At 42.7% G+C, this 21214-nt stretch overlaps 3 protein-coding genes across 7 annotated transcripts in view; 1 reads left to right on the top strand and 2 right to left on the bottom strand.

The window, feature by feature from the left end:
• The window catches only part of SPAG1 (sperm associated antigen 1), a 38479-nt gene extending 35667 nt beyond the window's left edge, over window positions 1-2812 (bottom strand). For all 3 annotated transcript variants that reach the window (XM_086465537.1, XM_086465536.1, XM_086465539.1), the window contains exons 1-3: window positions 2673-2812; window positions 1910-2069; window positions 1425-1547 (exon numbers count right to left, since the gene is read on the bottom strand). In XM_086465537.1, coding sequence (XP_086321663.1) covers window positions 1425-1547; window positions 1910-2069; window positions 2673-2812 — 423 coding nt within the window. The remainder of the gene's footprint in view (window positions 1-1424; window positions 1548-1909; window positions 2070-2672) is intronic.
• A 2754-nt stretch (window positions 2813-5566) lies between these two features.
• POLR2K (RNA polymerase II, I and III subunit K) lies at window positions 5567-9157 on the bottom strand. Of its 3 annotated transcripts, none has more exons than XM_086465357.1 (4): window positions 9146-9157; window positions 7097-7160; window positions 6224-6316; window positions 5567-5758 (listed from the first exon to the last, which is right to left on the bottom strand). In XM_086465357.1, the coding sequence occupies exons 2-4, from the start codon at window positions 7155-7157 to the stop codon at window positions 5736-5738; spliced, it is 177 nt and encodes a 58-aa protein (XP_086321483.1). In that variant the 5' UTR covers window positions 7158-7160; window positions 9146-9157; the 3' UTR covers window positions 5567-5735. The 3 variants fall into 3 exon arrangements, with proteins under 3 accessions (XP_086321483.1, XP_086321482.1, XP_086321484.1); XM_086465356.1 differs by lacking the exon at window positions 9146-9157 and adding an exon at window positions 8876-9053; XM_086465358.1 differs by lacking the exon at window positions 9146-9157 and adding an exon at window positions 8742-8773.
• Window positions 9158-17078: 7921 nt separating this feature from the next.
• On the top strand, window positions 17079-20806 carry FBXO43 (F-box protein 43). The gene is made up of 4 exons (XM_009947193.2): window positions 17079-18517; window positions 19268-19370; window positions 20283-20468; window positions 20558-20806. The coding sequence occupies exons 1-4, from the start codon at window positions 17079-17081 to the stop codon at window positions 20804-20806; spliced, it is 1977 nt and encodes a 658-aa protein (XP_009945495.2).
• The last annotated feature ends 408 nt before the right edge of the window (window positions 20807-21214 follow it).

Here is a 21214-nt window from a genome sequence, read left to right as displayed (position 1 = left end):
GTTGCATGGTTTAAAGTAGGAGAAAAAAATCTGAATAATATTTTGTCTTTGAATGAAGAACACGTCCTCTTTAGTAAAACTCTATATCCTGGATTTCAAGCCACTTTCCACCATTTCATGCAAATATTCTAATCTGAATTCACTGAGTTCATGTATTTTATTTATCATCTTCTGTTCTAGGAAACACTTATACAGGACACAGATCAAGAGTAAAGCTACAGTGGCACTCTTCATCTCAGTGAAACAGGATAGTCAAGAGGAACATACATTGCAAAACGTCTAAGAGGACAGATAAATAAAAAAACCCCAACCTCACAACCAAAACAAAAGCACACCTTAGTCTCAACACTAACCACTTATAAAGCATTACACTGGAATTCCAGCCTCTTTATATACCATGTTACACAAAGTGCCTAGTTATCCCAAATGTCTTGGTCTGATGTCTAAGTACCAGCTGACAATAAGCAGTAGTTTGTGACAATACAGGAACACAAATCAGGCATTTACTAATAATTATTCAAACAAAATTTGTCAAATTAACAACTAGTAAGAAATACCATATGAACCGTAAGGATCCTTTCATAATATTTCTCATTTCCAAACTTCCAAAAATAAAAATCCTTCAGTGAATTTGTCATAACAGCATCCCAGAATTCCACAGAAAATAGTGGGAATCAGGTGTAAGCCACGAATGATAACATCTGACAATTCAGAAAAATCCCATCCCACACCTACTTTTCTGCCAACACCTCCAATAGCCCTGCATTTAGTATTAGTAAGAAAAGCTGGTCACAGACAAAACAGATTTCAGGCAGATAAATAAATGGAAAAAACCATGAGGAAACTAATACCTAGGAAAAAATGTAAATGTTTATTCTGTAGTTCTGAAGATATCTTAAGTATGCTTTATGGCTAACGCTGGAATACTAACTCAAGGTATAAAATAAGGGGAATCAAAGGCTGCATATGCACCAGTGCAACCCAATACAGACGTGTCTGTAAAGCGAAACAGTTGGTGCAGAGCGTCCAACATCCACACTGTATGTGTTTCGGGGTGTCTGTCTAGGACCAGCTCCTGTCTGGTCTCATGGAACAAAAGCCTACTGGCAGATGGAGAAAATCTGCTGGCATAATTTCATCCAAAAGGAACCTAGTTCATATGCTTAAACACCACTTTGAAATGTGAATTTGCTCCAGAAGCTAATTTGTGATCAGAATTAAAACATTATTACAAGACACCTGCTAGTACTGAGGTGGCACTTTTGTTTAAGCATTGGTCTCTTGCAAGGGAACTTAGAGGTTTTTGTTTTCCAGTTAACAAAAGAAATCTAGTAAGAAAGGCTTAATGAGTAAAGTTTGTACATAGAAAATTTCCTGATTTTAGAAAGACATATAATTAACATACATTAGAAAACTGGAGATACCTGATCAGCAGGAAGACAGCCACTGGAAGAACGAACAGGAGGCAAATCATCTTGTCTTTCATGTAATGTGTCTGTTCTCAGGAACTGTGGTTTATCATATTCATTCATTTCTGTCACCCAGCTCTGAAAATAAATAATATACCTGCACCTTAAAGCAGTAAAGCAGATAGACTATATAGTCTACAATGACCCTAACAACTGACCTTATAATACACTGCTCTTAATAGGGAAAAGCAATTAAGACAAAAAGCAATTGTGCTTTTTTGAATAAAAAGTAATCTACAAAAAAACCCTGTAGAGTTAAAATGGGTATTAAAGATTCAGTGACATTAATTCAAGAAAATAATAACCCCCCACCAACATAATCCTTTGATCGTTTCCTCATTTAATCAAATAATTATATCCTACTTAGGCACTAGAATAGGAAGATTGATACATCAAAGTGATTATATTACTGACCATTGTAAGTGAGAGTTATACTGTACCGTTAGTTCACTATTAATTGTTTTCCATTCTTCAGCTGTGAAATCAGAAGCTGTGGCTGCAGGCTTTTCTTTTCTCAGAGCTCTGCTCCTTGGATCTAGATGCTCAATACGCTTTTCACAAAACAATGTAAGTTCAGGATAACATCCCTCTTCACCAGACCTTTTAAAATGCAGATAGAAAAATTACAAGGAAGAACTGAACTGCACTGTGTCTCCTCCATATTCCTCTCCATGTGTAGCTTCTGCGTTGTCACCACTGTGACTGCAGAGGACTTCTTCCTGTTACAATTGAATTCTACTATCACCTAAGAACATTTTGAATGAAATTTTAGAATTTCGAATGGAATTTCAGAAAATTCCAGTGAGTTAACATTCAACCACTTACCAATGGGCAGCCATACACAGTTCAAAATTATCATCACTGTGCACATAAAAAAATGCTCGTGTCTTTTTCAGCAAAAGTTACAAGTATCTGAAGTTACCACAGTCAGACCAGATGGCTTCATGACAGAACCAAAATGCAGCAGCAGCATTTCAGAAAAACCTGGCATTGAGTTACTCAAACCTTTTGGATAGTTAAAACAGGACTTGGAATTCTAGATTTATCATTTGGACTCTTTTAACATTATTACTTTAATTTTGTATTTTAATTTTTAAATTAGAAAGTCCCACAGAGTTTCAAGAGAAATAGAGTACTCAGGTACAGGTTCCTTGAAATACAGGAATACAATTAGTAATGAAGGTAAGAAAATAGAATGTTTACCTTAATACCCTGAGAATCTTTTCCAGGTGTTTAACATCTGTGCATTTTTCAATGAATTTATAATCCAGATGACCAATAGGTATTTGATAAGTTTTAGTGGTTCCTTGGTCCAGCAAAAACGGTACTGACTCATCACCCATAACTAAATATTAAAAGGAAAAAATGTAGTGATTCTGTAGGCACTTAGCTGTATTTTGAAGCAATGGTAATTTAAGGAATAACCCTGCTTATGCTCCAAAGTACTACTCTGTTGTGCAAGCATACCTATTGCCACAAAAGAGAAACTTCAAGTTTGAAGACTTGATTACACAAACTGTTCTTGACAGAGCTTTACTGACAGAAGTACCGTTACATATGAAGTATGTTCTGGAAAAAGAATATATTCAACAATACTGCTTCTGCAAGGCAGGTCAAGTCAGAAAGACTGCTGAAAGAAAAATTGCCAATTTTTGCCTACCGCATTCTCTATTTTTCTTTAAACACAATATGGTATTACCTATTTTAAGCAAGTTTGGTGGGGATGAAGGAGAAGATGGGGCAGGATGCTCTACTTTTTTCACAGGGAAGATGTTAATGAGCTCAGTGTATCTATTGGAATGATAACCTTTGCCTTCTCTGTAGCCAAAATAAACGCAATTGTTTGTCTTTCCTCACTAACAGCATTTTATGAACTTCTGATTATGTTACTGTATTAATATGAATCTTTTCCAGTAAGTCTGTAACTGATGAAGTGAGGTGTTCAAATTGGACATGTCCTGTCTCCTTCTATCTTTGATTTGCTTATCTGCATCATTTTCTATTTTGATTCCAAGCTCTATGGAGCAGAAATTCTTGGGGTTTCCCCCATGTTATATAGTGCTTAAAATAATTGTGTTCTAATATCTAGCATAATTACACATATTAACTTGTAGTTGCACGAAAACGTTTACAATACAGTAGCAGTTAAATAGAAGCTGGTCATAACTAGGTATTGCATAAAGGCAGGATCAGCCCCAAGGACTTAAGAGTTTCAGTACTGGGAAAGAAACAACACGCACGCAGAGACAGACGAACACAGGCCGTCACCAGGGAGGGGAAAAAGCGAGAGCCGCTCACCGCAAAGCTGCCACGCCGCCTCCCGTTTCGGTACCCCCCAGGCGTCAGGGCGCCGGAGCCCCCGAGCGCCCAGCGGGCTCTCGGCAGCGCGGGGGCGCGGACCCCCCCCGGGGCGCGGGCCGGGACAGGGCCACAGCCAGACGCGCTCCTCTCTCCCCCGGGCGGCTCCCCGAAGCCGCAGCGCCGTGCCGAGCTCCCCGCCCGCCGACAATCCGACTTTCGCTCCCCAGAGTCGGGAATTTACCTTAAAACCGACACCGAGGGCCCCCCTCACAGCACGGCGGGAGCCGGGGCAGCGCGGCCAGCCCGTGCCTAGCAACCGTTGCTATGTACAACATGGCGGCCGGCGGCGCAGCAGCGGGGACGACGGTGCGGACACGGGGCTGCCCACCCCAAGTGACCCCCTTGCGACGCTCCCGCCGAGCCCCCGCTGCGACACCGGCGTCGCGGACTCCACCACCCACCTGCCCGGTGCCGCGCTTCTCCGGGAGACGGACGGGACCGGGACCAGCGACCGCCTCAGCCGCGACCGCCCGGCTCTCGCCCGCCGCCGCGCAGGCGCAGCTGGGTTAGCTTTGGGACACCACGCGTTACGTTTACAGCACAGACCCCATTCTTTCCTCGAGTACAACCAAATCAGGAAGCGCTTCGGGCAATTGTGTTTACACATAGCTTCTTAACGCTTACCTGGCCTTCCCCCCCCCTTCTTTTCCAAGAGATGTTTTTGTTTGACACTTCCTCCACAACTGGGTGCCTGAATTCGGTGCTCTCAAGGCCTTTGAGATCTGCTCTTTTGAAATCAGAGAATGGTTTGGGTTGAAAGTGACCTTAAAGACCACCTAGTTCCAATCCCCCTTGCCATGGGCAGGGACACCTTCCACCAGACCAGGCTGCTCAAAGCCCCATCCAACCCGGCCTTGAACACTGCCAGGGAGGGGGCAGCCACAGCTTCTCTGGGCAACCTGCTCCAGTGTCTCACCGCCCTCACACTGAAGAATTTCTTCCTGGTATCTAATCTAAATCTCCCCTCTTTCAGTTTGAAACTGTTACCCCTCATCCTATCACCACACCCACTGATCAAGAGTCCCTCCTCACCTTTCCTGTAGGCCCCCTTTAAGCACTGGAAGGCCGCTATAAGGTCTACCCGGAGCCTTCTCCTCTCCAGGCTGAACATCCCCAACTCTCTCAGCCCATCCTAATAGGGAAGGTGCTCCAGCCCCTGATTATCTTCGTGACCCTCCTCTGGAGCTGCTTGAGCTGGTCCATGTCTTTCTTGTTCTGGGGGTCCCAGAGCTGGACACAGCACTGCAGGGGGGGGTCTCACCAGAGCAGAGGGGCAGAATCCCCTCCCTTGACCTGCTGGCCACGCTTCTCTTGATGCAGCCCAGGATGCCTTTGGCTTTCTGGGCTGTGAGCACACCTTGCTGGCTCATCTTCAGTCTTTCACCCACCAGCACCCCCAAGTCCTTCTCCCCAGGGCTGCTCTCGATCCGCTCATTGCCCAGCCTGTGTCTGTGCTTGGGATTGCCCCAACCCAGGTGCAGGACCAGCTCTATGTTTCAGACCTAGCCTTGTGTAGCCTTCTATTTATTCTCAGTGGAATTTATTCAAACCACAGTTACTTTATGCCATTCATAGGAGTCCAAAGAACATTTAACAAAGTTAAAATGCAAATAAAGTTTAGATTAATGAAAACAAGGTTAAATCGAAAAGAATACAATACCACTGAACTTAAACTACTGCATACTCTGACTGCCACTTAAAGAACAGCTTTACAATTTAAACAACAGCTTTAGAAATGTATTGCCGGAAGACAAGATAGACAAAATTTATTATCACAGTAAACTTTAATATTTCAATCTCTTGAAAAACAAATAAGAGCATGCATTTGTATACGAATGGATTTACAGAGCAAAGTTATCAGAAAAATTAAACTGCATTGTGAAGTCACTATATCTTCAGGGGACATCATCGGGCATCAAAAACCACCACTGGAATAGTGCTGTTAAAGGAAAAAAACGTGTTGTAGTTGAAAAAACATCAGGGAGAAAAACAAGGGGGGGGGGCGGTTGCAGATCATCTAAATCTAGTAACAACTAACTACAGAAAAACATTTCAAAACTCATCTTTAATTAACCCCACAACAGTTTCCTTTCCTTAAAAGGCTAAATAATCACAATTCACAGTACATCACCCAGCAGACTATCATAGCTTATTGTATTTCATACAGAAAATGGAAAAAAAAAAAAAAAAAAAAAAGAGAGAAAGTGCCAGGAAAGAAAACAAGGTGCCCAATCACACTGCAGAGATTTCTGTATTCTACTTTGCTCTACTGTATTGATTTTTGGCCTTGAAGGACTCTTACATAACTACTGAAATCTTCCATTCTTTCCCTTACATAGCTTTCTCCATCCACAGCTTCCCAAATGCATTCAAGTACACGTGTAAAAGGATACATCTTTTTGTCCTTTTCTTGTACATTATTCTGTAGCCACATTCTCTGCATCTGATAGGATCTCTTGCCTTTATTTCATTTTCTGTATGACATTCTGACGTGATGGAGGAAGATAAAGGGAGTGGGTAAACAAAACCAGCACTGTTAACGCACAGATTAACTTTCAAAAGTCGTAACAGTCAAATCCCTATTTGTGGCAAACAATCACAATAAAAAAATAACTGTAGTGAATTTGTATCAAGAGCTGAAAGATATCAAGCCACTGTGCAAAAAAATTAGCAAACTTCACTTACATTAAGATCACCAAGGATCTTCCTAAAAAATCACCAGGTGATTACAGCTCAATACATTCTGCTCTTGATACAACTAGACTGTCTGCTAATGAAAACTTTAGCTCAGACCCCCAAAGCCCCAAGTTTATTTTCTTAAAAGACAAAACATTTCAGAGATTCCTGAAGTGATGACTCAGAATCACCTGTTTTTAAGTTGCTGACTTATCTATAGGTAAGAGAGAATTTGACTACTACACTTATAAACCAAGTGACCATATAGCATTTTCAAAAAACCTCTCTGAGGTACACTAAATGGAAGGTCCACTATCTGTCCGCAAGCACAGACTTAGAGAAAGCAACCTCTGGAGATGGAGGACCTCCACACAGCCACACAAGCTCTAGTGAATTACTTCCACATCGCCATCCATATATACCCCAGAGATGTGGTACCATCAGTGTGTAAAGCTTTAAAGAACATCAGGATTCACACTGCAACCACTTGTATTTATGTACTCTTCAGTATAATGATCATGCGTTCTTCATTATTAGAACATCTAATCTCCAGCAACAAGTAAAAAAAGTCACTGATGTCTTTTCTTTACCTCCGCAAATGTAAATCATGGGCTGCTGCTTTGGAGGCTGAACATCCTTCTGTGAATCCATGCTCTAAACAAAAAACACACAACATGCACACCAGTTTGGTGTTTTTAAATTATCTTTCCAAGGCATACACAATCATTTCAATATCTCAATTTCAAGCTAACAGAAGATTAAAAACTTCCTTAAAAGTAAACACAAACAAATTCCATCTGTATTTGACACACTGGACATTGGATAGTTCAGGTTGGAAGAGCCGTCAGAAGGTCACCTAGTTCAACTTCTCAAAAGCCAAGTAACATCAGGTTTCTCAGAGCTTTACCAATCTGCTATAGAAAACTCATAAAGATGGAGACAGCACAACCCTTTCTATTAAACAGGCTTTTAAACATTAAAGCCTAATGAATAATATTTTATTTCCTCCCTCTTAGCAATGGTAAGAATTCCCTTGCTGGAAACATAAATCGTTTCTTACGTATTGCTCATGTAACAACATTGCTTTTATAAACAAGATAAGCCTTGGTATATTTTTTCCCCCGCTCTAATACAACACCAGCTAACCCAATCTACCTGTTCATTGATCTAAGGGATTAGGAATCCTGTGAACAGACTGTAGGTAGAAGAGTAATAGGAATTAAGAGAAAACAAACAAAACAATGAGGGACCAGAGAGAAGAAATTCCACCCTCAAAATCCTAACATGGGCATGTATGATTACCAAACCGATCACAAGTTTGATAACTCAGCGGTACTCTTCAGACACCTCTTAACTTCCTATAATGGTTTTGACTGTTCAGACTTACTTGCAGACAGGTATTCCTTCACAGCATCAGACTAAATAGTTACATATACTCCACAGGTGTTCCAACAAGCTTTAAGTAATCCTATCCTGACATGTAAGTACGGTTGCAACCATAAATTGTAAGGTTGTTACTGTAACCACTGGAGAGATAGAAAACACTTGTTTTCCAGCTAATACAAGTCTAGACTAGAACATGAGTATCATCTCGTAGTTCTTCTGTGGTTGCTGTTTTCTGTGTTGCTGTTCTGCCTGATATAGAAGAAAGGAATTCCTAACCCTTGTGCCCGTGAATAGTATTCATGGCGCTTCTTTATAAGCATGACTCTTGGGGGGTCTTGCTTCACGTTACAGTAAGGATTATCTGCCCGATTTTCACATTTTGTTTCAGCATAAATTCAACTGGGAAAACTAGAGTCTTGGAATCAGAAGAATAGGGTTGACAGGAACAGTTCACCCTTTGTTTATGAGTCTCTGATCAGCACTTGACAAACCACCTTGTTAAAACCCCATTATACCATTCCATTTGACAGAACTGGAGATAATTCATTTAACTCTACAGCTTTCACGTAAGTTTTTGCTCTAGCATAACCATAGTGGCATCTTAATCCACGTGTCGTAGCCTTTCTGTGTCAGTACGCTACAAGGTAAGATATAAGCAGGCATCCATTAGCATTTGAAAACAGCAGCATCTTGCAAAACAGAGAGCTGAAGCAAGGCACCGCACTTGCAGCAAAGTAACTGGAGTTGGTGCTGCTCCTGCAGCAAAACAATACTGCTGCCGAAGACAGCAGTGGCCTCCAGCTACGCACTTTGCAGGGAGATGCCGTGGTTTAGCCGGCCTTCACGTACCCGGCAGTACGCTGCCACACGGGCACCGCCGCAAGGCCCACGGACGCGCCCGTGCGCACCGCGCCGCAGCCGTGACCTCCCGCGAAGCGGCGCAGCGCCGGCCACGCTACTCGTGCCGAGAACGCCGCACGTACCTGCAAGAGAGGCAAGCCCCCTCCTTCCCGTCCCGCAGAGCCCACGAAGGACGGCCTTCCTCACAGCCCACCAATCCCCCAGCCCGCCCCAATTCCGCACCGGGGCCTCCCCCGCCGTCCGGCGAGGCTTTTACGCGGAAGGGAAGCCCACGAGGCTGGGCCGGGCCTTTCCCCGCTCGCCACGGCCACCAGCTGCGAAGGGAGCCCCCAAAAACTCCCAGGCGAACCCCGGCCCCCACTGGCCTAGCCCCGCAACTCCGCCAGCCTCACCGTCTCCTCGGCGCCGGCTGATGACGACACACCGGGAGCCGGCGGAGGCGGGGCGTGTGCTGCTACCGCCCGTTCCGCAAACCGCCCGGCGCCGACCTGAGCCGTGGGGGTCGGGGCGCACCGTTGTGCTCCGGTCGCAGCAGCCAGCGATCGGCATCGGGCGGGGGACGGGTCGGGGGCCCTGCCGCACCGCGCCGCAGCCCTGCCCCGAGAGCGGGGGAGCCCCGAGAGCCCCCGGCCGGCTGGTCGCCGGCCCCACGCCGCCATCAGCTCTGGCCTCCTCCCCGCTGAATAATTAGGCTGCGAAAGTAATAAACGCTTAGCTTTCGGTGTTAACCGCTTTGGGGAAAAGCACAGCGCGTTCGGTGGCGGTTTTTAGTAACAAGCTTTCACACGAATAGCAGCGTCCGTCTCCTGGGAGGCAGGCGGGCAGCGGCGCGGCTGGACAAAATCAGAACTTGGTGGTTTTGTGTGGCTGTACCCGGCCCCCGGTACAGACTCGGGAAAAGGACACCCCGCGCCGGGTCCGGTGGCACGGCTGCAGGGTTTGAAACCGCCGAGGTGCTTTACCTCGAGGTCCTTTCTGGTTTCAGAAGCGTTTTGCCTAAGATCCGTGGATAAAAGCCACATCTTGGTGTTTTAATCTTGAGAGCGGTTATCACATGTGCCCATACCCAACCACACCGAGAAGCTCCGATAGATACTGCGTGTTTTAAGTGTAAGGTCATGAAAGAAGTTCGGATGTCGGCGACTTCCCTGTGTCGTGAGTGACGAGATTTGAAACAGTACCGGCTGCTCTCCCCGCGCCTGCCTCAACCTCGCTGGCGGTGTGAACCGTGAATCTTGCACAGGCAGTTTGTAGAATCAGCTCCCTATGCTGTGTTCCTGGAACAGGGTTTAACAAATACCGTGTTTTGTGAATATGCCAGTTTAAATGGCTTCATCATGCAAGAGGTTCCCTGGTTTAAGGAAAGATTTTTTTTTTCCTGTTTCTGAGCAATGAATAAAACCTATTTCCTAAGCGCCCAAATGTATCGGTATGTGTGAGGTTTTATCAGTTGTAATTTCTTGATGCTGTTCTCGTAGTAGCAAATCACCTTCATCCATGGCCTATCGCTTATCGAAAATTAATTTGAGGAATAATAAATAGCTGCTGTTTTCCTAATTTTGTATTTCGGTCAAACATAATGAAAATACAGTAATGATTTTAGCCCACTCACCCGCTTCTCTGTACTACTGGGTGTGAATAAAGCCAAAAGCGATGTGGAAGGGAGAGCCAGTCACCTTGACTCTGGCGTCCCCTGCCACCGCTACCTGCCTCCTCGCCGCCCCCGAGCTTTTCGTGGGTGTGAGTGTGTGCCCAGAGCTGGAAGCAGAGGGGAAAAGCCTGAACTTCCCTGGGAAACGCACGCTAAGTAGTAAATACTACCAGTGTTATTTCTCCAGACTCGTTTTGTATTTTAAAATGCGTTTGTCAAACCAGTAATTTTAAAAGGACTTGCTAATAACACCGCCTCGAAAAAGTCAGTTAAAGTTAATGGTGAGAAAATAAGGTCTTCACTATTAAGAAAGAAAGAATATAATTGTTTAATTATCGGCATCCTTTACCTGTTCCCTTGCAAAACCGGGATGTTTTACCAGCGCTTAAAGTTTGGGTTACTTCAGCCGTTTCTGATAAAGCCGCCTCCTGCGGGAGGGGAAACAGCGAAAGCCCGTTCCGCTTTGGGGACCAGCCCCAAAGTTGCTCCTCGCGTTTCGAGCCGCAGAAAGGCTCGGGACCGTGCGGGAGAGCCCCGCAGCCCCGTCAAGTGGGACAGCCCGTGGGGAATCGGCAGGGAAGCGTGGGGAAAGGCTGGCGGGGTGGGGCGAGGGGAGTTTTAGAGGGGAAGGAAGGGCGGTCGCACCCGAGCGCAGCGTGTCGCCGACTCTCTTGCCTTATTGTGTTTGTTTAGAAGCAACGTGCTCAGGTTTTGGTTGGTGATTTGTTTGGTTGGCTTTGTTCGGGTGGGAGGGTTTGTTTTGGTTTGTGTGACGCTTTTTGTTAACTCACACTTTTTCGTGTGAAGCTTCTGTGTATTGCATTAAACGCCGCAATTACAGCTTGTTGCATTTCTTGGGTAGTTTTGATCCAAGCCACATAAGTCCACCCGGGTTTGAGTGACAGAGACAGATCTTGCAGCTGCGGTGTCCCGCTTTAAGGAGCTAGCAAGCTGCCAATTTCAGAGAGAAGGTAATTTATTTTATAAACAAATACAACTATTTGGAAAATAATTTCTTCTGATTCATGTGAAAGAGATGATACTACAGAAAGCACTTTCGGAAAACTCGTATTATGTGCCAGAAAGTTTCTAATGACTTCTCCTCCTAAAAAGGAAGGGGGAGATACCCCAAAAGCTTTTCTCTTTTTATCCATAACCGTTACCTTGTAGTCACATAAACCAATATTCTTTTATCCAAAACCGTCGGGTTTTAGTTTCCTCCGGCTCTGGATAGGTAACCTTTCAATCCAGGTTTCCTCAGGCCCCTCTCAGCCTGGCAGGGGCCGCCGCCCCCACCCACCCGCCGGGTGCGCTGTGAAAGGCTGGAAGGAGGTTGTGGAGGCTGCAAACTTGCCGAACCTCACGTACAGGAATCACGTTACTGAATTTCAGCGTTTCTTTGGAAAGCCTCTACTTTGCTTTAGGTATTGCTTTTAGAGTCACACAGGACAACTTTACATCTCTCGTTTAGACCTGACATTGTTTTGATGGAGGGAGAAAACTGGAAGTGTAAACAGGGAAAGAAATAGAAAAATAAGAGATAACCTGGGGTGAAAAATTAGTTGGGGTGAAGAAGCGCAATACCCAGCAGAAGAACGCGACGATGATGTATCTGGCCTTCGCTCTGTCCCTGTGCTGGCCGGCGCCCCCCGCCCGTTTGCAGCCAGCAGGGCAGCGAGCCGGCGTTACCCTCGGCCAGCTCCGGACAAACAGGCACCCAGGTATTCGGGGTTTGCGTTTGGTTTTTGATATACACGTTAACTAAAACCACGGCAAAAACTAGGCGACATCACAGGGCATCTCCCACGCGACTGACAGTTGATTTAAAGGCGATGGCACTTGACCAACGCTCTGTGCTTGTTTCGTTCCTGGGCCGTCGGGTACAAATGTACTAATTAACTCGAACTAATTAGCACCCTTATAACTCAAGCTGAAACTGCTGCGGTGTAGGCAACGTTCATTACCTGTGAAAGCCTCTGGCTGGCCGCGATCGACCAGCGCCTCGAGAGTCGCCCCTCAGCCTTGGCGCCCCCGGCAGGGCGCTGAGAGGGCTCTCACGGAGGCGGGAAAATCGCCCCCTCAGGCACCTCGGAAGAAGCGGAGCCGGGGGAGGAACGGCGTGGGGGCGCCTTTAATGGTGGGCTGGGCGCGGCGGGGGCCGCAGGGCTGAAGGGTAAGGTGTGCGGAGAAAGGCAAGCCTCGTCCGTGCCTTCCCGTGCCCGGCAGAGGCCGGCTCTCCCGTTCGGCGAAGCCCTTCTCCGCCGGCGCCCTGCCCGCGCCCCAGGGCGGCGCCGCTCTCCCGAGGGCCGCAGCGCGGTGGGGGCGGGGGTGGCGGCGGCAGCGGTTGGTAAGGGCGGGTAGTTCAAATCCGAGCGAGGGAAAGCAGCGGCAGCCGCACGCGAGGAGCCGGTGTGGGTGGAGAGAAGCGAAGCGACTCCTCACTAATGGCAACGGGCCCCAGAGCCAGGCGGCGAGCTGCTGAGGCGGCAGCGTTCCCGGTCTGTCCGGCCGGCCGGGGAGCGAGGGGGGTTCCTGGCCTTCGGCCCATCTCGGGGAGCCCCGGCGATCGCCGCAGCTGGTGGTAGGGGGCCTCTAGGCCCTGGTGCCTGTGCCCAGCGATTTGCCAGATGAGGGGGTGAAGCTGTTGCTTTGCTCGTGTCCGGCATCCCAGGTGACTGAGAGACCCTCGGGTGCTGGTCCCTAGGTAGCCCTCAATTATCTTCGTCGCTGGGTGATTAGATGTTGCCATGAACACGTGTGCAGATGAACTGAAAACTGTGTCTCGGCTGGGTAACGTTTCTCTTATACCTCTCTCTTTTGTCTCTGTGTCCTTTCTCGCTCTAGGTTATCGGTAGGGGTAAACAATACTTTGAGTACAGCACCGTGGGTTTGGAAGATCTTGAGTAGCTTCACAAATTAGGGTAAGTGACCCACATCTTACAGATAGGACGTAGCTATGTCATCTTCAATGTTAATGCCCTTGTAGGTATCAATGACTTCTCTGTCTTTAGATCTGGATGCTCAAAGAGCAGAGTCAGTTTTACTGCAGACATGATATCTGTTTAAATAACAGAGAAAATATTCTTATATCACCAAAACTTTGCCTTTATCTGTTTTGTTAACAAGGGTGAACAGTGACAAACAAGGATGGAAAACATCTTGTTTGAGGCATGAATGTTCAGTGTGTCTTACTGGGGAATGTAAATTAGTATCAGGAACAGGCGTGACTCCACCCTAGAACTTGCGTCTAAGTTGTAGGCACCATTTATGCTGCCTTCCAGTAACCAACACTTTTATCTCTTTAGGACACTTTGTAAGACTAAGCTTGTCAGAAATTATTCCTTGTCTAAATGTCTGAATCCTGTTCTTAATTTAGTTTATGTCTTTAAATATGAAATACTTTGTTCCGTAAACTCTCAGAAAGCTTGCAGTGGACTCGTAGATCAATTTGAGAACTACAAAAATAATAATAGAAGTTAGGTATGTATAGAGCACAGGAATCTGCACTTAACAGATATGGATTTTATTCCTTCTTCTGTAACTGACTTGCTGTGTGACCAGGCTTTTCTTCCCCACACATCTGTTCTACGAGGTCTAAAAAAAGATTAACAGTACTTTCAGAAATTACTTCAAGTCTCCCAAACGACAAGGGCTTGATGTCACGTATCAAATCTAGTGGATGAAATTTTTCTCCTGATAAAAAAGGAAGTGCTTATAAAACCACTAGGCAAGTCATAAGAGGTTTTATTAGTCATCTCTTATGAATGTAAGTAGCATCTTCGTTCTAAGAGATGTTCAGCACATCTGAAAGGCTTTCCCTTCTGTACTGTATTTGTAAAATGAGACCTTGTACAAATTAAGATTTAATTTAACATAAGTAATACGTTTTGGAAAAAAAAAAGTGTATACAAACCCGAGGTGTGTACTGGATTTGCTGTAAAGAGGTATAATGGACACGGTACACCCGGCATCTGTATTGCGGTGGCTTCCCTGTAGTTTTTTCAACGTTGTTCTCTCAAAATCAGTCTAGTAAGCTCATATGCTCCTCCTGCTGGGTGTTGGCGTGTTTACAGCATATTTTTGGCTTTTACCTGAGTTAACCAACATTCCTTAAACTCTGCTATTCTTATCTCCTCTATAGCTGCGAAAGCTTGTCTTCCTGTTATTTTTATGTTATTTGAAACACAACTTTACTTAAATTCTTTTAATACTGTAATGTTTTAGATTTCCTCTACTTTCTGTTGTTCATAAGACTAGATAATTTTCCTGTGGAATGTCTGAGACTGATGCTGCAAGCATAAGTTTTCCTTTTGTTGTTTCTTCAGCATGATGCCTAAACATTAAGTTTTTAAACCTGCAAGCCTGTATGCTTTTGTTAAATGTGTAGTTAGTTTGACTGTGTTTAAGGAAAATATTAGTATTTTTAAAGGTAACTGTGGGTATGTGGGTTTTTTTTTTTTTTTTTTGGTGGGATTGAGAATAGCTGTCTCTAAATAGCATGTTTAAATTTCTGTCCATCAGCATTTTTGGTAGTAATATCTCTAGTCAATATTTGCAAACTAACTGCAGTTCACCAAAATTCAGCATAGAAAGTGAAACCTCTATTAATTTTGTAGATTACACAACAATAACGCCGTATTGTTACTACAGGTTTCTCATAGGTCTTCCTCCTTTTACAAAAAGAAGAGCTATGCTGATATGGTCCTCTGCTCGCAGCATGAATAATCAACTGAAGAGCAGCAGTGCACTACAGAGCTTCTTCATACCTTTTTCCTGTCTCTTAAAAATTATTTTCTAGTTCTTGACACAGTGTTTTCAGCCTGTTGCCTAAAATTTTGGAAAATGGTGCAGATGAAATGCTAGACACTGCTTAGAATTGGTCCTGCGCTGTCAAGGCAGTAATTCCTAATTCATGTAATAACTAAAGCTATGCCCTTGTGTTTCCTATTTGCGCTGTCGTTTATTTCACCAACTAAAAACAGGGAATGAGGAAAAAGCAGTGAGAGAAAACAAATGAGAAAGTAAGGGACTTATAGAGGTAAGTGGGAGAGGGAAAAGAAGCAGGCCAGACTTCAGAGTTTGTCATCGTGTTGGAATTATTTTCAGATACCTTTCTCTCCCGGAAGAATTTTTCTCAATTAGGGGTATGGATTTTTTTGTTCATTTTAAATCTGTTTAATTTCATACTGATATTAGCATGACTTTATAGGCCTTTATGCCAAGTTCTCACAATCTGCTGTTTAATATCCTGTTCCTTTTGAACTTCTACATGTTGCTGTCTCCTCACAGTAGAAAACAAAGCATTTTCTATATCGCAATGATCTTATAAAGTCCCTTCAGTATGGGTCAAAAAATGCTAATTAAATGACCCAAGATCATCAAAGAATAGCTCCCCCCACCCTGCCCAGGTAATCTGTGTTCCCACTGCTTGTATTTGGTGGCTTAGGGCTTGACTAAGTCAGGGCCATTGGGGTATTGGCAATGTCTTAGTGTTTGATGTTTAAACCACTTTTAAAGAATCTTATTTTGTCTGTTCCGAAAATTCAGTCACTATTTCCAGGCTTTATGTTCCAAAATACCAGTTCTAGAGGCTAGTAACATGCCCCAGTTAAAGGTGCCTATTCAAACTTTGAAAGTCTTGCAATGTTCATGAGAACTACTGTGGTTTCTGTGAGAACAGCTCTCATGCTGGCATTACTCATAACATGCTTTGCACAGTTGCTGTGTCTTGTGTGTAGAAAGCAATGACCTATTGCCTCTCTGATTAGGGTGGAGAAACTCTGCCACGTGTGAATAGCAAAAAAGTAAGTCTGTATTCTTGCATCCCTTATTTAAACAGATGCATCAGCCACTCGTATCTTTTCTAGGAAAATATCTAGTAGCTCTTAAAAGCTTTTATACTTACTAAGTTTAAAAGACACTTTCTTTCTATGCACGTGCTGAGAGGTTGCATAGTCAGTCCATCAGTTTTGTGAAAATGTAAAGCTTCAGAACACTGTTTACCCACAGAGCTGAGCAAAAGCAGAGAGCTTCTCTACGAAACAACATTTGACTGTTAAGGCAGATAAGAATGCACTGTTCATTTTGTAACTAGGGGTTAAATTCCCTCCAGGGCCTGTAGGGATCTAAATATGGAGACCTGTAGACTTGTGACTTAATTCTCTCATTTTTCTTAATGAGAAAATGGCTTTTGTCTAAACTCGTCTGTTACCAGAGCTTCCGCTTGTTCTTGAGGACTGAACTGTCAGCGGTTGGATGAACCAGTAACACAGTGTTAATAAAAATCTTGGTCCCATTGGGATCAGAGGGAGTTTTGTCACTGATTTCAGCACAAATGAGACTCTAGTTGCTGTGTCACTTATTTGAAGTGGTTTTCCTTGGATGAGGACTGGCAGATCAATTAGCGAACTGGATGTGTTTTGATTTACCTCACTCACAGTATACTGTGCATTTTAATCGCTCATTTTAACCATCTACTTGATTGTAATTTATCTTTGTGTCCATGTATATGCACTGTTTCTACCAAGACTAATGAAAATACTTTTGTCATGGCTGCTGGCTTGATACACAAAGATTTCTCACTAATCTGTGGGTGTTTTGTTGACTACTTTTATGGTTTGTTTCAGAAATAACACTGGTATCTTCATTTACAAAGTCAAAGTGCCAAGCAGAAGATGTCAGAAAGTCATTCAGTAATGTTCAATATTCTTAAAAGAAATAGATTAACATCTCCCAGCAGCAATTTTAAGTACTCCAATTTTAAAGACACATGTTGCACTTCAGTATTTCTAGACAGCAGATGCAATGAGTCAGGAAAAGATCCTGATGTAGAACGTAAAGAAACACCGAGTGTAACAAGTCTGCCACTGCTACAAGACCATTCTGAGCACATTCATCCAAATGCCCTACTTTCTGTTTCATCATCTATTGAAAATGAAATGAATTCTATCTCCTTGTCAGAAAGAAGAGAAGCAAATAGAAGTGCAGATTTCTTTGAAACTCCTAAAGTGAGTAGAAAAGGCTCCTCACTACGCAGGAGGCTGCTTTTATCTAAGACTGTTCGAGCTGGCACAGCTGTAGGATGCTGTGAAAGACAAGCTAGCTCTTCAGGAAGCAGCAGGAAAAAATTGTTCTCTCGTGTTTTGATCTCTGAAGAACTTTCACAAACTGCTTCAGATTCTCCAAAACCTGAAGGCTTTAATCCTGATTGCCCAAAACGAAGACTTTCCTTTTCACAGCAAAGGACTTCTACACTAGATGAGTCCAAATGTAGGGATCCCTTATTGCTAGAACCAGAATGTTTGTCTCCAATTCAGTGTAAGGATGTTATTGTTAGTAATGCTAATGAATTCAATGAAAGTGCCTTTTTGAGTGTTAGTGATGGGTTGCTTAGGACTCCTACTTGCAGTGCGTTACCTGAGGCCAATGAGGGTAAGTTCCTGACTTCCATCAACAGTCTTGTAGAGAACTTTAATTTTGAACTATGTGATACAAACTCTCCCCCTGGTAAGCTGGCAAGTTACACAGATCTTTCCACACCTGAGGACAGTGGATATAATTCACTTCACTTGGACAAATCGGGAGAATCTCTGTCTGATCATGACGGATCTTTCCAAGAGTTATTCCAAAAATGTAAAGAAGGTTCCAAAATTCTGGATGGTAAAAGAAAGACAAGAAAACTTGAACGAGTCAGAAGGTTATCCACTCTTCGGGAACAGGGCTCACAGTCAGAAACAGAAGATCACCATGGCAGTCCTTCTACTTCAGCATGTATGGTAACAGAAGACAGAAACTTTGTCAGTGAAGAGCATGCATTAGTTTTGGAAGAACAGCCTGGCAGAGACCTAGCTGTAAGTCACGGAGATCTCTCAAGAACTCCAGCTCTGAAAATAGTTCATGAAATTTGCTTGCAAAGACAAAGATCAGACCAAAATGAAATATCAGAGAATATTGACGGAACAGAAATATTTGCATTAGAACATGTTCTTGCTGGACTTATTGGCAAGAAAATGGGCCTTGAAAAATTAGATATTTTAACAGAATTAAAACACAGAAATTTAAAACATGTTCTTGCTATAGTTTTAGATGCTTTGACAGTGGAAAGTCTATGCAGGTAAGTACTACTGCTTTTTTTCTCCATATGGGGAATTACAAACCAAACCAAACAAACAAAAAGCCAGACATGGGAATTAGTGAACTTAAAACCAAATCACAGTACTTGTAAATTTTAAAATATATTAAAAACTTCTTTAATCATAGAAAGTCTTTTCTTCTAATTACAAGTTCCCAAATAATGCATAGTACTTAAAACACATTTTCTAGATCTTTTTCTTGTGTATTTAATTTCCTCAGTTATTTCTAAGCACAAAAATGCTCAAACAACTTTGCTTCATGAGTAATGGTCTAGAATAATTTTTAATCAATAGAAACTGTCACTTATTTCAAAGAAGTAGAGTGCCATGTGTGTTATTAGTTGCAAAGGGAGTGGGAGAATAGGTGGAGGTAGAAGGGCATGGATGTTTTCAGAACACTTAACACAAAAATGTGACTTTAGAAACAAATTTGTAAGTGGCTTATGTGGAAGGAAGAAACATTTAATTCTGTAAGTCAAAGGTATGCTGTGTTATTTGTGTTGCAATTGTGCTCTAGACTCTTGTATTATTCTATACAGTGCTATGTAACAGTACATAAGAGCCGTGTTTCATAACAATGTGGTGAACTAGTATGTAGCAGTGGTCTGTACGATGACCAACAGAACATGAAATAATGCAAAAATCTTTAAAAGGTAGCCTAACCATCATCACTTCTGTACTACTTGGCAAAAATACGAAAGTGAATAGTGTTTTTCATTAATTTGTTCCAGCATTTGGAGAGTAAGCAAAAACTGGCGTGAAATCATTGTACAAGATAAAAGTGCAGATAAGAGGAGAAAGTTGTACATAAAACACCTGAAAGAAGAAGCTCAGGTAAGGTTTGTCTGAAAGGTAATATTTTTTTCAAGTGTGAAAGAAGACAGGTCAGAGCAAAGAGGAAACATCTTGTAAAGCTACAGAAAAGTAGCTGACAGTTCCAACACAAGTACGTGAAGGATTCTAACAGGAGAATGTAATAGCTTTTATCGTTTTTCAACTGTCCACAGTGTGAGTACTAGTCTTTCAACCATGTGAGACTTTTTTTTTTTTCCTCCCCAGCTTCTCGATAATCCTGTAGGATCTCTTCCTTGACTGATTCTGGCTTCAGGACTTAAACCCTGTTTATACATTTGTGCCCTGCTGTTCCTCACTTTCCACTTCAGTCTAGTCTGCAGTGCTGTAGGACCCACTCTAGTCTACTTCCTAATTCTTTTCAGGACTGCTTGTGGCTAAGCTTCTTCATGGTGTACTTGTGAACATCAGAAGGACTCATAAAAGTTTTTTTTAAGGGGTATCTAGAAAAGTAAGCATATTAATAGCAGCATAACCTTTTTCCACCTGTGTCTACACACACACTTCAGTGTAACCTTGCTTTAATTGTGATAAAACTCACGTTGCTATTTCCATGCTTGCTATTGAGATGTGTCCTAATTCAGAAATATGAGGAGCAGTAGAGTGCTAAAAGACAGCTGGCTTTTTACCCTGTTCTTGGGATTTTGTTTTTGATGGTTCTGGTCTCTTATTCCCTTACTAAATATTAACATTTAATGGAAAATACATGCACTATACATAACTTCCTTTTCTAATGTGTTATTGCAAAAGGAAAAAAAAAAGGCAAAAACCTAGCTGCAAATCCCAAATAAATATATATTTTTTAATTTATATTATTAATAAAACCCTAATTTGCTTCCTTTTGTGTTTGTGGTTTGTTTTTTTCCTTTTCATTATAATTATAAACTTTAACAGGAATATTTCTTGAAAGCTGAAGATGCTGCCACAAGACTTAATGTTCTCAATAGATCTGCTCTAAGGCCCGTTCAAGCTCAAGCCAGAACTCCCGTGGTACAAACGCCACCTTCATACACTGAACTTACACCTAGGAGATGCAGTTCTGTTCCCCATTCAACTAGTAGACGGGAAGAATACATAAAAGTAGGTGGCTAAGAAAGACTTCACTTTCAGTTCTAGAAAAGTTTCATTTACAAGGACTAAGTAGCTCTTCCCTCCTCCTCTTGCTACAGGTTGCTAAAACTCTGTTCACTGATGAAGCTCTAAAACCCTGTCCAAGATGTCAATATCCTGCTAAATATCAGTTGGTAAAGAAAAGGGGACTATGTAGCAGAGAGGCATGTGCATTTGAGTTCTGTATTTTATGTCTGCATGCTTTCCATGGGTCAAAAGAATGTAATAGTTTATCTGCAAAAGGGAAGAACAAAAAAGATGCTCCTCCAGGAAGTGCTCAAAGCAAAAGAAACTTAAAAAGACTTTAAATTTGTAAGGCATATATGTCCTTACGTTTAATTCCTTTTCCCTTTCTCCTAAATTCCTGATCTTGTTCATATTCTTCCTAAATATATGCATTCTGAAAATCTAATTCAATGTGGTTTTGCTGACTTATCAAAATAACTTGTCATGTATATATCTTAATCAATTTGGTGTATTTTTTTGAAAAAAGTGAACATTTTGAAACATTTTATGTCTTATTTTATCTGTTGTATAATAGCTAGGCACTTACTAATATCTTAATTTTTAATAAAGAATCTTAAATGTAGCTTATAGCAACTCATAGATGTTTAAAAATGTGATTCTTGTCTTAATGACAAATTAAAGAAAATTATTTTTAAAAAATCTTTTAAATGGGATTTATTTATTGTTCATATTAAAATACAGTAAATGTT

Source organism: Leptosomus discolor, chromosome 5 (genome assembly GCF_034619465.1).
Source record: "Leptosomus discolor isolate bLepDis1 chromosome 5, bLepDis1.hap2, whole genome shotgun sequence".
Taxonomy (NCBI): domain Eukaryota; kingdom Metazoa; phylum Chordata; class Aves; order Leptosomiformes; family Leptosomidae; genus Leptosomus; species Leptosomus discolor.
This window is presented reverse-complemented; position numbering and strand designations above follow the sequence as displayed.

Bases quoted from the DNA above. Each gene is read 5' to 3' on its own strand.
- FBXO43 (XM_009947193.2), top strand. From the start codon at position 17,079: ATGTCAGAAAGTCATTCAGTAATGTTCAATATTCTTAAAAGAAATAGA. The intron at 18,518-19,267 runs GTAAGTACTACT...AATTTGTTCCAG, and splicing joins ACAGTGGAAAGTCTATGCAG to CATTTGGAGAGTAAGCAAAA. The intron at 19,371-20,282 runs GTAAGGTTTGTC...AAACTTTAACAG, and splicing joins ACCTGAAAGAAGAAGCTCAG to GAATATTTCTTGAAAGCTGA.
- POLR2K (XM_086465357.1), bottom strand. From the start codon at position 7,157: ATGGATTCACAGAAGGATGTTCAGCCTCCAAAGCAGCAGCCCATGATT. The intron at 6,317-7,096 runs GTAAAGAAAAGA...CCATCACGTCAG, and splicing joins CATGATTTACATTTGCGGAG to AATGTCATACAGAAAATGAA. The intron at 5,759-6,223 runs GTATCCTTTTAC...GCACTATTCCAG, and splicing joins CAAGAAAAGGACAAAAAGAT to TGGTGGTTTTTGATGCCCGA.